The sequence below is a fragment of the Branchiostoma lanceolatum genome, chromosome 15 (assembly GCF_035083965.1).
Source record: "Branchiostoma lanceolatum isolate klBraLanc5 chromosome 15, klBraLanc5.hap2, whole genome shotgun sequence".
Classification (NCBI taxonomy): domain Eukaryota; kingdom Metazoa; phylum Chordata; class Leptocardii; order Amphioxiformes; family Branchiostomatidae; genus Branchiostoma; species Branchiostoma lanceolatum.
Window position 1 is genome coordinate 662,131 of NC_089736.1, and position 15,781 is coordinate 677,911.

General features: G+C 46.1%; 2 protein-coding genes across 3 annotated transcripts in view; both read right to left on the bottom strand.

The window, feature by feature from the left end:
* LOC136420716 (titin-like) overlaps positions 1-6,841 on the bottom strand; it is a 49,753-nt gene extending 42,912 nt beyond the window's left edge. For both annotated transcript variants that reach the window (XM_066407805.1, XM_066407804.1), the window contains exons 1-10: positions 6,733-6,841; positions 5,912-6,371; positions 5,197-5,496; positions 4,640-4,933; positions 3,936-4,090; positions 3,369-3,494; positions 1,785-2,988; positions 1,288-1,418; positions 802-970; positions 115-417 (exon numbers count right to left, since the gene is read on the bottom strand). In XM_066407805.1, coding sequence (XP_066263902.1) covers positions 115-417; positions 802-970; positions 1,288-1,418; positions 1,785-2,988; positions 3,369-3,494; positions 3,936-4,090; positions 4,640-4,933; positions 5,197-5,496; positions 5,912-6,332 — 3,103 coding nt within the window. In that variant the 5' untranslated portion in view covers positions 6,333-6,371; positions 6,733-6,841. The remainder of the gene's footprint in view (positions 1-114; positions 418-801; positions 971-1,287; positions 1,419-1,784; positions 2,989-3,368; positions 3,495-3,935; positions 4,091-4,639; positions 4,934-5,196; positions 5,497-5,911; positions 6,372-6,732) is intronic.
* Positions 6,481-15,781, bottom strand: part of LOC136420987 (titin-like) — an 85,031-nt gene continuing 75,730 nt past the window's right edge. Inside the window, exons 118-132 of the mRNA XM_066408129.1 lie at positions 15,265-15,428; positions 14,708-14,843; positions 13,904-14,203; positions 13,437-13,543; positions 12,726-12,906; positions 12,047-12,346; positions 11,365-11,613; positions 10,614-10,826; positions 9,847-9,990; positions 9,050-9,331; positions 8,427-8,584; positions 7,886-8,120; positions 7,292-7,450; positions 6,733-6,914; positions 6,481-6,486 (exon numbers count right to left, since the gene is read on the bottom strand). Of these exons, the coding sequence (XP_066264226.1) occupies positions 6,481-6,486; positions 6,733-6,914; positions 7,292-7,450; positions 7,886-8,120; positions 8,427-8,584; positions 9,050-9,331; positions 9,847-9,990; positions 10,614-10,826; positions 11,365-11,613; positions 12,047-12,346; positions 12,726-12,906; positions 13,437-13,543; positions 13,904-14,203; positions 14,708-14,843; positions 15,265-15,428 (2,816 nt within the window). The remainder of the gene's footprint in view (positions 6,487-6,732; positions 6,915-7,291; positions 7,451-7,885; positions 8,121-8,426; positions 8,585-9,049; positions 9,332-9,846; positions 9,991-10,613; positions 10,827-11,364; positions 11,614-12,046; positions 12,347-12,725; positions 12,907-13,436; positions 13,544-13,903; positions 14,204-14,707; positions 14,844-15,264; positions 15,429-15,781) is intronic.

Sequence of the window (15,781 nt, forward strand, 5' to 3'; positions counted from 1 at the left end):
TATCCTTCACAATATCCTTAGCAGCTTGAAGTTGTTCTGAAGTACCCTGACTTTTTACTTGTTTCATGAAACCTTTGCTGTGTTTGAGACTGTGGATGACCAGAATCTACTCACCGACAGGGTCGCGGACGATGACGGGCGGGCAGGCGGCGCTGGGCTTGCTCTCCCCGGCGACGTTCTCTGCCAGGACGCGGAACTCGTACTCGTGTCCCTCGTCCAGCCCGCCGATCTCGTACTCCAGCTCGCGGAGCAGGCGGCGGTTCACGCGCGTCCAGTTGGTGTGCGTGACGTCCTTGCGGTCGACATGGTAACCAAGGACCTCTGACCCCCCGTCCTCCGCGGGCGCTGCCCAGGATAGCATGACGAAGTCCTTTGTGACGTTGGTTGGTTTTGGTGCGTCGGGTGCCATTGGTGGATCTATGAATAGGAAAGACAGTTCCAGTCACATACTAGTACTCTGAAGAAGGCTTCAAATTGTCTGATTCATTTTTTGCTGCGATGGGAAAAATACATTTTCTGACAATGTCGTAAACTGATTATCTGCTTCTAAAACAATTACATGTTAAAAGAATTGTCTACAATTGCTATTGTTACAAGTTGACGAAAGTTTAGTGCATGCATTTTTCTGTCTCTGAGTCTGAAACACACACACACAAGCACACATACACACACACACACACACACACACACAAGCACACACACGCTCTCTCTCTCTCTCTCTCTCTCTCTGCTGATACAAAAAAGCCACGTTTAGAGTGAGGACTGCAAAAAATGAGAGAGGAATGCCTTGAAAAAACCCACCGAATGGCCACTTGGCGATGATGACGTCGGAGACGAGCGGCGGCCCAACCCCGTTGACGTTCTGCGCGAGGACGCGGAACTGGTATGCGGAGCCAGCTACAAGCTTCGTAATTTTGATCCTTGTCTGTCTCACGGCTGAGCTGACCTTCACCCAGTTCTGTGCCTTCACCTGGGGGAGAGGACAAGACATTTAGATATTTTACTTCCACTTGAAGACATCTAGGTAACCTCATCACTTCAACATCAAATGCTGACTTCCAAGGGCTACAAGACATACATGTAAAATGCACAACTTCACTCAGTCCTGTGCATTTATCCTAGGGAGCGGAGGGAAACATTTACTTTCTCCATCTTAAGAATCTATGGACAGTTGCTTAAACATTGACATATGCCAATTTCCAAGAGGGAACGGGACAAACAATGCACGGTCTGTGAAATTACCCGCACAGTAGACACTAAGATAGATAGAAAACTACTACTACGTACATCGCAGCGTTCCACGATATAGTTGGTGATGGATGTTCCTCCATCGTCCGCCGGCACGTCCCAGCTGATCACAGCGTACTCGGGGCAGATGTCCACCACATGGACAGGGCCCTGCGGCGCGCCAGGCTTGTCTGTGATCACAAGAAACAATCTTTAAAAAAAGGCACCTTTTGGGGCATGTACATGTATTCAGATACAATATCTCAGCAGCCTGTGTTTTACTACAAAGGCTTTGCAAGTATTGTCCAGCATAGACATTTATGTAAGATATCTTGGTACAAAGCAAACCACCGTATGGAGAATAAAGAACGCAATGCAGAAATTAGAGGATGCTCAGAGAACAGGTTGTAAGAACTGCTATTTTACTACAAACTTGACTATATTTTCAAGTGTTGTCCTGTATTTCTGTAAGATATCTTTGTATATCTGCAAACAGTAAGAAGAATCAAGAACGCAGAAATAGTAAAATGTACAGAGAACAGCAGGCGAGAACTGACCTTCCACGGCCAGAGTGACGTTCACCCTGTCCTCCCCGCTGTCGTTGCTGGCCCGTACGGCGTACAGACCCGCCTCCTTGCGACTGGCGTTTTTGATCAGTACTGCAGTGTACTTCTCGGTGTGCTCGAAGCGAAGACGATCCGTCTTGGCTAGCCTCTTCCCGTCCTTGGACCACACGATCTCCGGGGCGGGCTTCCCGGCGACCATGACGGCCAGCTTGAAGCTCTCCCCGATGGCGATGGTGTTCTTCTCCTTCAGTTTGAAGTCGAGGGTGAGTTTGGGCGGTCTCAGGTCGTCCTTGCAGACGATCGGGACGGTAGGTTGGGAGAATTCGCTCGCGATGCCGGCGGCGTTCTTGGCCTGCACACGGAACTCGTACTTTTCTCCCTTGATGAGGCCCTTGCACTTGAGGGTCTTCTCCTTAATCACACCGGTGTGCACCTGCACCCACTTCTGAGGCGGGCCCTCCTTCTTCACCTGGCGACGCTCCAACACGAATCCGACGATGCGCGAGCCGCCGTCTTGCAGAGGCTTCTTCCAGCTCAGTGTGACGGACGCACGGGTGACGTCGATGATGCGCAGGTCGTCGGGGATGCCCACGGGGTCCACCGCGCGGTAGAACCCGCTGGTCTCGCTGCACTTGCTCGGGCCGGCGGCGTTGAGGGCGTACGCACGGTGCTCGTACTCTAGGTTCTCGATCAGGCCGGTAGACCTGACCTCGCGTTTATGGATGACTCCCTTGGTCACCTTGATCCAGCGGTTGCTGTTGCGCTCGCGCCTCTCCAGCGTGTAGCCGGTGATCTCGGAGCCACCGTCGTCAGCGGGAGCACTCCAGGCGACAGTCATGCTGTCCTTCTTCCTGTCGTGCACCTGCAGATCGGTAGGCGGCGCTGGTGGATCGAACGGAAGCTTGGCGTCCACGGCACCGGACATGTACGTCGGGCCGACGCCGAACTTGTTCTCGGCAGCGATGCGGAAGATGTAGGTCTTGCCCTCGACGAGCTTGGTGACGCGGCAGTACGGGCGCTTCGCGCTCATGTTGACGAAGGTCCAGCTCATGCCGCGGTTGTCGGATCGCTCGACGCTGTAGCTCTGGATCGGGCTGCCGCCGTCGTCGGTGGGCGGCGTCCAGGTGAGCACGCATGTCTCAGGTGTGACGTCGTCGGCCCGGATGTCGGTCACCTGGCCAGGCTTGCCCAGCACCTGGTGGAACAATATGGAACAATCTTGAGACAGATGTACAAACAATCTCTTCTTTTGTGACGTTTAAAAGTGCCCTGAAAACCCATCTCATAAGCCATCCTAGCCCCATGTAGTAGTCTGACCTGTTTTAAACTATTGTTGATCGTATTATGTATCATGCATGTTCTTGTGCAAATAACTTTACAAACGTCGTTTATATACGATAGCTTTCAATATGTACAGGTAATTAGCATATTGTTATAGCTCGTTATGCTGTCCATTGTACTGTCTTGTCTTTGTCAGCAGGGCTGGCCCTTTGTAATAGCCACAGGCTAGTCGGGCAGCCCTGGCTGTGTGTCCGGAACAGCTAAACCAATAAATAAATAAGTAAACAAACGAACCTTGATGTTGATGTCTGCGGTCTGCGAGCCCAGGTTGTTGACGGCCTTGATGGTGTACTTCCCTGCGTCGCGCTTCATCGTCTTGCGGATGATCAGCGAGGTGGACACGTGGTTTGTCTTTGTCACCTGTAGATGTAGAATAGAAACGAATCTTACATTACAGACTTATACAAGGATGGTGGGAACGTTTGTAATAAGAGTTTTGTAGCCAATAATCAGCACATCTAGAGTAATTGCGATTCAAAGAAACATCATAGTTGAAAATTTCATCTTCATTTTATATATCATTATAACTTTACAAGGAATATCTCGTAAATTGTAATTGAGGTCATGGTTCTTGGCAATCTTTACGAGGGCCAATAGTTTAAGAGGTCATCATGAAAATATAAAGACTTGGAGGAAAACTTCAATCAAGCTGTATCTATTCTCTCCCTGAAACTTTGTGTAACAAGGTACAGATTTCCCATCAGACTCTGTTCTCATGTTTATTTTTCAGTTCAGCATTTTGTCTTTAAATCCAAGAGTTAAGTGATTAAACTAGTACAGCCTTAAGGATGTTGCTCGTACCTTGCTGTCAGACTCGACCATGGGACCGAGGCCGTGCAGCCAGGTGATGGTCGGGCGGGGCGTTCCTGAGAACGGAACCCGCAGGGTCATGTCGGCGCCCTCCTTCACTACCACCTCGTCACGGGGCAGTGCGGACAGGTCCAACTCTGGTGGGCCTAGGGAGGGACAAGATCGTTGATTATGTCAGAGCATTTTTAGAGGTCTGAGCATACTTAGGTGATCCATTTCTACGTACAAGATACACAAATATGCAAACATTTTCATCATGCAGTCTAGGCAAAGTCTGACTCATTTATATATATATATATATATATATATATAAACTGATCATTGCTTGTCAAAATAACATTTAGTATAACGTTATCTCAATGACTAAGAATGTAAAACGTTGTATTAGGATTGAAGTTTACAGACTGAAGCACATCCGTTAGGAGTTCCGTTAGGAGCAATCAGCATTTCAAGGTACATGTATACGTTTACAGTAGAAGCAGACACCAGAGGTCAAGAAATGGAATGATTGTGAAACATTACCTCGCTGATTTGCTCTGCTGCTGGATATTTGCTTGTATACGTTTACCAATTATTTGACATAGCTCATATTTTCTCTCAGGATTTAAAATGACCAGTGAGTATTTCAATGAAAACGTTGGACAAAACACTGCGATTGTGACAAAATATTGCGATTATGACAACTTCAAACTCACTGATTTGTTCTGCTGCGACCACCGGCGGCAGCTCCCTGGGAGCGCTGACGGCGCCGACGTTCTGGGCGGACACGCGGAACTGGTACTCCTGCCCCGTGGTCAGCTCGGTGACGGTGTAGCGCAGCGAGCTCAGCGCCGAGCAGCGCACCCACTCCTCCTGGCCGGCCGGCAACATCTCCACGATGTAGCTGGTGATGCGGCTGCCTCCGTCGTTCTCAGGTCGCTGCCAGGCGAGGGAGACGGTCGTCTTGGTGATCTCGGTGATCTCCAGCTTCCTCGGTGGGTCCGGAGAGTCTAAGATGATAAAATAAGACGTACAAGTTGTTAGCTTTCTGTCTGTAGTTTCACATCTTTCCTCAACCTTGTTTTGCTTTTAATCTATTCTGTAAAAAATGCAATCTTTATTGCGTACCATGTGCTGCTATGTTGATTGTAATAAACGTTTGAAGTGATCCCATATATAACTCTAAAAGGGTTTACAGGTTTCATTGATGATAATGCAGCACTTTCAGCATAACTGCGGGTAAAGCTATCATATTTTTTGAGGACTGTCTTACCGACTGGGTCCATAGCCAGGATGGCCTCGTCGGAAGCCTGCGGCACTCCGATGCCGTACACGTTCTCGGCCAGGATCTGGAAGTAGTACTGGTTTCCTTCCACCAGGTTGGTGACGCGGTAAGACGTCTTGTAGATGCGCGTCTCTACCGTGTCCCATGTCTTGCGGCTGATCTCGCGCTTCTGAAGAAGGTAGTTCGTCACCGCCTTCCCGCCGTCCTTCTCGGGAGCGCCCCATTGGATGATGGCGGTTCCCTTGGTGACGTCACGCACGCGGACGTTGGTGGGTGGTCCGGGGGTGTCTATGGCAACAAAGAACACGTCATGATGAGTCTAATATTTTGGCAACCAATGTCTCTTCTACACGCTTACGACCGGTGTCTATGGCAGCAAAACAAATATGTAACATTTTGGCAAACAATTTGTGTTCTACACACTAATGACCATTCTTGTACATCAAAATCCAGAGGCATTTTTGGCGCCCTGTAAAGAGGACAAATCTCTTTGATCGTTTTAAGATAAGAGTACCGAAGACTATATTCTATTCTTCAGACTTCTGATCTACTTCATGCAATTTGAATTAAAGTATTGCATCTTTATCAACGTTCTTTCACGAGGATCAATGATCGTTTTGTTCAGTTGAATCAGTATCAAGCACTTTCTGAGGATCAATGAAGTTTTGTACACATCGGAAATACAAAACATTGTTGGACGTACCGAGCACTTTGACGAGTATCTGTGCGGTTGCAGTACCGCTGGAGTTCTCCAGGGTGAGGTTGAAGTAGCCGGCGTCGCGGCGGTCCGAGGACGGGATCATCAGCTGCGTGGCGATCTCGCTCGTCTCGATGGCGGCGCGGTTCTCCAGGTTGCTGTCCTCCTTCTCCCATGTGATGTTGGGGAACGGCTTGCCCCTGATGGGGATGTAGATGCGGATAGGAGCGCCCCCTCGCACCACGATGGCGCGACGCAAGCTGATATCCAGCTCCAGCGTAGGCGCCTCCATCATGTCCTTAGCGGTGACGATGCCTTCCACTGTTGCCGGCGCGCTTACGCCACACTCATTGGCGGCGCTGACCCGGAAGTAGTATCCTTTTCCTTCCTCCACGTCTGTGGCGATGAGGTCTTCATGACGTACCATGCTCTTGGTGTGGCTCCTGGACCACTCATCGGAGTCGGTCTGAAGGAGTAGATTGAGCAATTTTAGGTAAAGGAACATCAATTTGAATACATACAGACTCAGGAAATTGTTACATCGAACTTGATACATCAGACCATTTTCCCTACAGTTATAACTTCCAAATAAATACAGAAAATAGAAAAATAGTGGAAATATAAATCAAGGAGAACTAAAAGCTGAAACAATTTCCTATTTATATATTTATCTATCTATCTATTTATTCATTCATTCATTATTTATTCATCTATTCATCAATCTTTAGGGTGGTTCTTTCAGTTAACTGAGTAACTGATTTCCAAGGGAGCCCTTACAAAATGTACTTATTATGAAATAGGTCTAAAAGTGAAGCGTGAACACCCACCCTGCGTTGCTCAACGACGTAACCGATGACTCGGCTGCCGCCGTCAAACTCCGGCTTCTGCCACTCCAGCGACACGGACGAGCGCGTCGTCTCCGCGACAACCGGGTTGACGGGCGACTGCGGCTTGCCCAGCGGGTCGCGTACGACCACGGGCAGGCTGGCGGGGCTGTACTTTCCGTTACCTGTTGATGATGATGAATGCTTTTTATTGCACAAAAACTTCATAAAAAACATGTTGCACGTCTTTTTACATATTTGTTTATATACATGGAGTTAAGTGACTGTTGAATTACAATCAATAAGACTAGGTGCTTAAAAGTGTACTATATATAGACATATTGCACATAGAATAATGACGAAAAGTTTACATTTCTAGCAGTGACTGGCTTTCCGTGTTTAAGAGTTTGACAAAGTAAGGGATGGGTGAGTCTCTATAACGGCTGGTTCTGCATCTAATTGTTCTGAAGATGTCTGAGTTTCTGGTCAGTCTTCTGTGGACGCCACCAGCTCTTGGAGGGAGCACTGACGGGTTCAACTTCTTGGCAAACTTGAAACTTACCCGCCATGTTGTTGGCGCAGGCGCGGAACTCGTACTCCAGCCCCTCCTCCAGGTCGTTCATGGTGTAGGACGTCTCCTTGATGAGAGTCCTGCTGACGCGTTCCCAGCGAAGGGCCATGCGCTCCTTCCGCTCCAAGATGTAGCCAAGGATCTCAGAACCTGCAACGTCATTTCATTAGCTATGCTAGTCGTAATAGCCCTTATAATTCTTCATATATTCCATTGATTATAGCTCATATTACCAATTGACCATTCTTACTAAAATTCATTAATTCTTCATGTACTGTATGTATTACTTCGTTCTTCTTTATTGCTATATCGAGTGTTAAACCAGTTTGAAGGAGGGCATAGTATAGCCATTTTAGGTTTTTCTCTCTTCCTGCACATCATTATTGTTATTATGTCATGTTGTTTATTGTGCAAGAAGATCGTCACAAGTCTCGGCCTAGTCTCGTGTTCTCGCGAGACTAGGCCACTCCGTGAACAAGACGAACAGGAGTCGTCGAAAATTTGGAGGTGCGTATTTCGCTACCCTTTTCTAAAGTCACTGTTCGAAGAATGTTCTTGTAACTGCAAAGAAGCAAATAAACAAACCTCCGTCATCTTCAGGCTGGTTCCACTTGGCGGTGACGCTGTCCTTTGTGACGTCACTAGTCGCGGGCTTGCCCGGCGCGGTGGGGACACCGAAGGGCCAGGTGGCCACGACGTTCTCGGACATGAGCGGCTCTCCGGCGCCGTTGTAGTTGACGGCGGAGATGCGGAACATGTAGGTACAGTTGTGGGTGAGCTTGGTCACCTTGTAAGAAGTCTTCCTCACAGCGGCGCTGACCTGGAGGAAGAATGGCAATGTCTTAGAAAAATCCTTTCATTGACTCAGATATATCATTTGGATTTACTATAAAATCAACTTACACAAACATTTCTAAAAGCACATTGATTACAATCCTACAGTTACAACATCTTCAAAAAATCTTAAAGATAAAACAAGTAAGAAGCAACTGTTACCGAGTAATTAACTGTAACATATAACTGTAACTGTAACAAATCTACCACGATTTCACGATGAATGCGCATCAATACTAATGTTCTATACATCCTTATGCTAGTTTTGCACGCTTTCAAGACGTCTTCTCACCTTAGCCCACTGTCCAGGTGACTTCATGTCGCACTTCTCGATGAGGAAGTTGCTGATGGGCAGGCCTCCGTCGTCTTCAGGTCGCTCCCAGGTGAGCACACAGGATTGGGGCGTCTTGTCAGACACCTTGACTGGGCCCACCGGCTTGCCTGGCTTACCTGAGGTGGGAGAGTTAACACTCGGGTCAATGAGCTTTCAGGTACAAAAATCCCAAGATACACCACTAAGACATAGTTACTGTAGTAGACGACATTCGCAAGTCTCGCAGGACTTTGAATTAGTACAAATTATATTCTACACAACGTACTTGGTTAGTTTTTACAATTTAAATGTCTTACTACTACATACTATTTTAAAATGACCAAGTGAAAAATAGTGGACATATGAATATCGAAAGCTCTTTGAGAAATTTCAGTCTCTAGATCTGTCACATATTGTAGTCTTACACGACATGCAAGACTAGTCAATATCACCTTCTATAAAATGTGCTATAGGCAATATATCTAGTAAACCTTAGAAATGAAAGTTTTGTTCAGATCAGATCTTTTTCTTAGGCTACAGATAGATAAATAACGACATCTTGAGGTAGAAAAACGTCAGGAGAATGAAACCGAGTTCCTTACCGATGACGGTGACGTTGATCTTGGCGTCGGCGACGCCGCTGTTGTTCTTGGCGCTGAGCACGTACGTCCCGCTGTCCGCGCGCACCGCGTTCTTGATGACGACGGAGAAGTTCTTCTGCGCCTTCTCGAAGCGGACGCGGTCGGACTTCATGAGCGTGGAGCGGCCGCGGGTCCAGGCCAGGTCGGGGTCGGGCTTGCCGCTCACCCCCACCGTCAGCTTGATGGTCTCGCCCTGGCTCACCTGCAGCTTGTCCTTCACCTTCAGGTCAAGTTTGGGAGGAGCTAAAAATAGACAAGAACACCGATAAGAATTAGACAAAAAATTGTTTACAATGTGTAGCGTCTGATACGTATATTTCTGTAATTTGTTTGATCGCGAATCTTTGATTATTTGATCCATTCATGAGATGCTCAAATCGAAAAATAGACAAGAACATTGATCAGAATCAAGACAAAAATATAAGCAGTATTTGTTAGAATTATGGTTTCATGTAATGTGACAAAGAGAAGTTCGCAAAGAATGCAATATGGGATGGCATATTCAACACCATCAGCTTCTACTATGTATTTGTCCTGTACCGATCAACAGTATAACTCCAGCACAAGAGGTTTGTGCTTCCAGTTTTAAACATACAGCATATTCAATGAATACATTCTTAAAACATTTAAGCCAGAACATTTTGATCCATGCATAAAATAAGTATCTGCATTCGTTCTTGCTCCTACCAGGTTCTGATATATTTGCATTATGTGCTTTGCAAAGCAGTTTTAAAGTCGAGCACAAGAGCATGACGTACCGATATCGTCCTTGCAGACGACAGGCGGTGTGGGCTCGGAGCTCTCCCCGATGACGCCCGCCGCGTTCTTCCCTGTGACGCGGAACTGATAGCGGTCTCCCGAGATCAGGCCCTTCACCGTGTACTCTATGTCGTTAATGACGCCTGCGGACACGACAGACATCAACAGTTAGCAGGTATATGGGGAAATAACACACGTAGATGGTGGTAGAATCTTTTAAACTTGAACACCTACTTTAAAATGCTAACCACGACATTTCTAGAGTCTGAAGCTTTGTAGTGAGAATTTGCAGTGACTAGAAATTAGTAATTTGTGGTAAATAGATGTACTTGCGGAAAGTACAAAGCTTTAAGACATGCAAAAGAAAAGTGACCAGCACAAAAGTGCATCCAATACCAGAGACCAGAAACGGATTGTTCTTAGAGTCTTGATCATTTGTGGTATGCATGATTGAAAATGTAACTTTGGAAATATTGGTGATTTGTAGTAACTACATGTACTTGCCGAAAACACAATGCTGTACAACGTACAATAGAATATGACTCAACAGTCTTAATAAGAAAGAAAAACTCTGACCTTAATGTAATATATGTACTAGTAAGTCAACAACTACCTAATGTATGTTTGTGTAATGCTTCCGGAGGCTACGAAAGACTGTGCAGGCGCGCCGCCTAGCGGACAGCACGCTATGTACACCACGGTGAACATCGAGGACAACTACCTAATGTATGTTTGTGTAATGATAATAAGAAAGGACAACCCTGACCTGTGTGGACGAGAACCCACTTGGGCTTCTCCTCCTTGACGTTCATCCTCTCCACCATGTAGCCGATGATGCGGCTGCCTCCGTCCGTGCGCGGCTTGTACCAGTGCAGGGACACCGAGGCGCGAGTTACCATGGTAACACGCACGTCCTGGGGCGGGGAGACCGGGTCCACGATCCGCACGGGCGGCGTGGGGTCACAGGGCTTGCCGTTGCCTAGGAAACGGGGTCACAAGAAAGGATAAGATTAAATTTAAGACGTTCAACTGCCTACATTCCAAGAGGTAACCGATCTTAAAGATATGGATGAGATTTAAGTTAAGATGTTCAACTGTCTTCATATCTAATAATACATCAATAATACATAGGCACTCTGAAATAATCTTATTTTCGGATACACCATTCTTAAGTTAAAGTCTCACAAAAAAGGGATTTGTTTGATATTAGACTATTGAGAACTTTTGGATATGATATTTAGAGCTTGTATACACTAAATACCGAAATTACAGTTTATAGCAACTACTTTATGTCTCTATAGCTACCTAATGTATGTAACTCTTCGTTCGTTCAGACCCTTGTACCGCAAAGTGGCACATTGGGCAGCTAGATTCCTTGCTGTTTCAGTAGCAGAGCATATTCTTACTAGCCTTTCCCATTTATCGTGCATGTGCTGCTACCAGTTGAGCTATAGCCAGTACAGGGATATCCCTGTAGTTAACTGTGGTAAGCAAAAAGAAAGTACGGCAATGCTCACCAGCAGCGTTGACTGCATACACACGGAACTCGTATTCTGCATTCTCCGTCAGACCGGTGGCCTGGAACTCGCACTTCTTCAGCACGTAGCGCACGGCGCGCATCCACTTCTGGCTGCCGCGCTCGCGCTTCTCCACGCCGTACCCGGCGAGTTCCGAACCACCGTCGTCCTCCGGCGCCGCCCACTTCAGCACAGCGGACTCCCTGTTCACCTCGCCCACCTTCAGGTTGCGGGGTGGCGATGGAGGGTCTGGGGAACAAGAAAGGGAATTTTGTCATTTTTGATGTAGATATCGTTTGGAGGACACAACATTTAGGAGAGATTCTTCAATACATAATAAGAGAAATGACAGTGTAATGTGTTTGTTATGATTTAGGACTGATTACGACTGATTTAGGACAAGAAGATTAGTGAAGTACGAGTGTATGATGTACTGCTACTAATGGAGATCTTTCAAGCAAACAAATAAACAGTTCATGCCCTCATCTATAAATCGTCCCAGTCGCCAATGTAGTTACATACGAACTCCTTTATGGTCATTAGCACGGGGTATATTAACCTCTGGATTGTGTCAAGCAACCTAAATGCCACTGTATGAAACGCATAGAAGGCTTGAGCCTTAAGATGAGGCTTAAGATGAAGGCTGAGGCTTAAGATGAGTAATACAAGACCAATTTCTCACCATAGGGATGCTTGGCAACGACGACTCCGGACGTGATTCCCTTGCCGACGCCGTACTTGTTCTCGGCGCTGACGCGGAAGATGTAGCTCGCGTTCTCCGTCAGTTTCGTGATCTTCAGGTTCGTCCTCTTGACGCCTGCGCTGACGTACACCCAGGATGCACCGCGGTTGTCGGACTTCTCCGCCACGTAGTTGGTGATGCCGCTTCCGCCGTCGTCCAATGGCGGCTGCCAGCTGATGGTCACGTGTTCAGGGGAGACCTCCTCGATCTCGATGGGGCCAACAGGCGGGCCAGGCTTGCCTGGGGGAGTAACACATTTTCTGGTTAAAATACCCGGTGCTAATCTTTTGCATTACAGTAATCTTTGTTATCTATAGACTGATTCAGGAGACTTGGTTACTTGCATTATACCATGTTTACTTCCGAATTAAAAACGAACCAACTGTGAAGACATAACTGTTTCGCTTTATTTCAGATCGGTTAGCGTTTAGTACAAGGTACACAGTCTAACAAATACATAAATAACAGATTAAGACAAATGTCCCAAAATAATCAAATAATCCCCTCTTTTTTAAGGCTTCCAATAAGCAACATCAGTTCCAACATGCTCCATGGCAAGAACCTACAGTTAACTCTATTTGTACTGAAACTGGACACCTTGTAGGAAAGAAAATCTCACCTAGCACGTTGACGTTGAACGTTGCGGACTCCTTGCCGACCTTGTTCTCGGCGGAGACGCTGTAGCTGCCCTGGTCCCGCTTCTGAACCTTCCTGATGAAGAGCGTTGTCGACTCGTGGTTTGTCTTGGTCAGGCAGTGGTCGGACTCCCTCAGGACGCCCAGGCCGCGGTTCCACACAACCTTGAAGGAACAAAAATCAGAAATGACCAAAACGAACAGACACCAACCATATACTAGCTCTGACAGTGTTATGTATTTTGTAGAAGAACTTTATTGCGCGACTATTGTAGCAGGTACAAAGTATGGCAACAACAGTAAACATAGAACAAGACATAAGTATGGAATAAAACTATTGACTACAACAAAATAAGTATCTCATGTTTTACATTATTAAAGTTGGGCTAATTTGTGTGTAATGATATGTGTATAGATTTATTAGGACTTTAAATAATGTTAACTGTATCTTTGTATCATGTATGTGTAATGATATGTGTATAGATTTATTAGGACTTTAAATCATGTTAACTGTATCTTTGTTGTATATTTTGTCTGATCCCTCATGACCTCAATGAAATTTGAGTTTTTCATGAATGAACAAGTATGAAATCAAACCATCTATGCATTCTCAAGTTATTGGGTTCACAGAAGGACACGACGAAAACATAACCTTCTCGGCGAAGGTAAGTTACAAAAGTTGAAATTAAACAAACCTTGGGCAGCGGGGTGCCGGCCATGCCGATCTTGATGGCGATGTTGGTGCCCTCCTTCACGGTGATCGAGTCGCCATGGAGACCGCTCAGGTCAAGCTCAGGAGCAACTGGAGCAAGGAGGAGATGATTATGTCTTGGTTAGAGAAAATGTTTGCTGCATATTTGCTCAACATGTGTAATACAATAGACCAAGCACGTTTTAATCGACATTTGAAAAAATTACCTGTCGTGTGAATGTCTAGCCTAAGACAAATATGCATGTTTTTAGGAACAGGGAGACTTACAGAGTTGCTCCTTATAAACGTAAGACACTACCTACATATTTTGAGTATCAGTGAGACTTACAGAGTTGCTCCTTGAAAGCTAAGACACAAACGCATGCCTTGAGTAACAGTGACGACTTACAGAGATGTTCCTTGTAAATTTAAGACACGACATACATGTCTTGAGTAACAATTAAGACTTACAGAGTTGCTCCTTGGCCACGACGGGCTCGGTCACGGCGGGTTCGCTGACGGCGCCGACGTTCTGCGCCATGACGCGGAACTGGTACTCGTCGTTCGCGATGACGTCGGTGACGGTGTAGCGCGTGGCGCTCATGGCCGTGCACTTCTCCCACTCAGGCTGCTCGGCGCTCAGGTGGAGCTTCTCCACGATGTAGCTCGTCACGGCGCTGCCGCCGTCGAAGTCAGGCTTGCCCCAAGTCAGGCTGACGCTGTAGGGCGTGATCTCAGTCATCTTCAGGTTCTTCGGAGGCGATGGGGGCTCTGGAAGGTTTAAGACGAACATGTATTAATAAAGCTGTTATAAGAAAGTGCTAATAGATTTGATACTGTTAAGTCCAGGGAAAGGGATATACTAAAACAATATCTTTTGTCAGTGTTAAGTGTTACACAAAGCATACGTCAAAATTCCTAGAAAGATTGACTTCAAAACCTTATCATATTATTCTATTGGAGAATACTGTTAGAAAGTGCCTGTTGCAAAGTGGCCAATGCCAGAACTGTGTGCTTTAAGTTGATAAAGTTCTTTTTTAAAAAAGGGCAACAGGTTCGTTACAACTTTTTGCTTCTTGTCGTAAGTATAACGTTTTCAAAACTACAACGCTTATGAGTGCAGCAGAAAATGTACAGTAAACCCACCACAATGTCTAGTATTGAATGTCAAAGTCCCTTTGGAAAGTTGGAACAGCGTGCTTTAAACCTACCCCAGTGTTACACAAATCGAAAGCCAAATTCCTTGAGAAAACTGTGAAAGTGTGTTTTACTTACCGACAGGGTCCATGGCCAGGATTGGTTCCACGGTGTCCGCCGGCTCGCCCACGCCCATGTCGTTGATGGCCATGACGCGGAACAGGTAGTGGTTACCTTCCACAAGCGTCTTCACGCGGAACGTCGTCTTGTAGAGCTGAGGGGCGGAAGAAAAGAACGACATTTAAACAAATGAAGTAAGGCGCCATCAGTCTACCAGAGATAGGAGCATTTTGTATCAATAACTTTGCTTCTGATCCTTGCATTGACAAATTTGCTGACTGTCGACACTCAACAAGGTATGTCTGTGTCACACTTAATCTTTTGCAAGGCGGACCTATAACTACAATGTCTTTTTCCAAGTCAAAAAAAAATGTCCAAGGTGATGAAAGGACTGTCGTTTTTCATAGTCCACGCAATTACACTTTTGTTTGCCTGAATGATAATGGAATTCAAGAAGCCGTTATGCCACTAATAATCAGAATCTTTTGGATGGACCCATACACAGGACTAATGTGATACAAGGAATGTCTAAGACAATAAAAGGAAAGTCTAAGATGATGGAAGTCATGTCGTACGTTCTCCTCCACAGTGGACCACATCCTCATGCTGGCCTCCTTCTTCTGCAGCGTGTACCCGCTGATGGCCTTGCCGCCGTCCTTGTTGGGCGGGCCCCACGACACGATGGCCGCGTTCTTCGTCACGTCGCGCACCTTCAGGTTGGTGGGCGCGCCGGGGGTGTCTAAGGAGATGAGAGAATTACATTGGTTACTTCATAATGCAGTGTTTTAATCATAACCATAGCTAACTAACTGTATACTGGTAAAACAATGTCGAAAGTGGACAAGAAAAACTGCCTGACAGGTAAATATATACTTTGTATATTTTTGTTTTCATTCAAAGACAAAAAAAGATTCCTCTATGTGACTTACATGTACATGGTAGCAGATCATTAAGAAGATCTTTGCAGACTTGCAATAAAAATTCCTTCATGTTTTGATTCGATGAAGAAATCAAAATACATGCTAAAAGCTACATGTATGTTTCCTGAACATGAACAACTTCTCCCAGACACTGTACCCAAGGAAAAGCTTG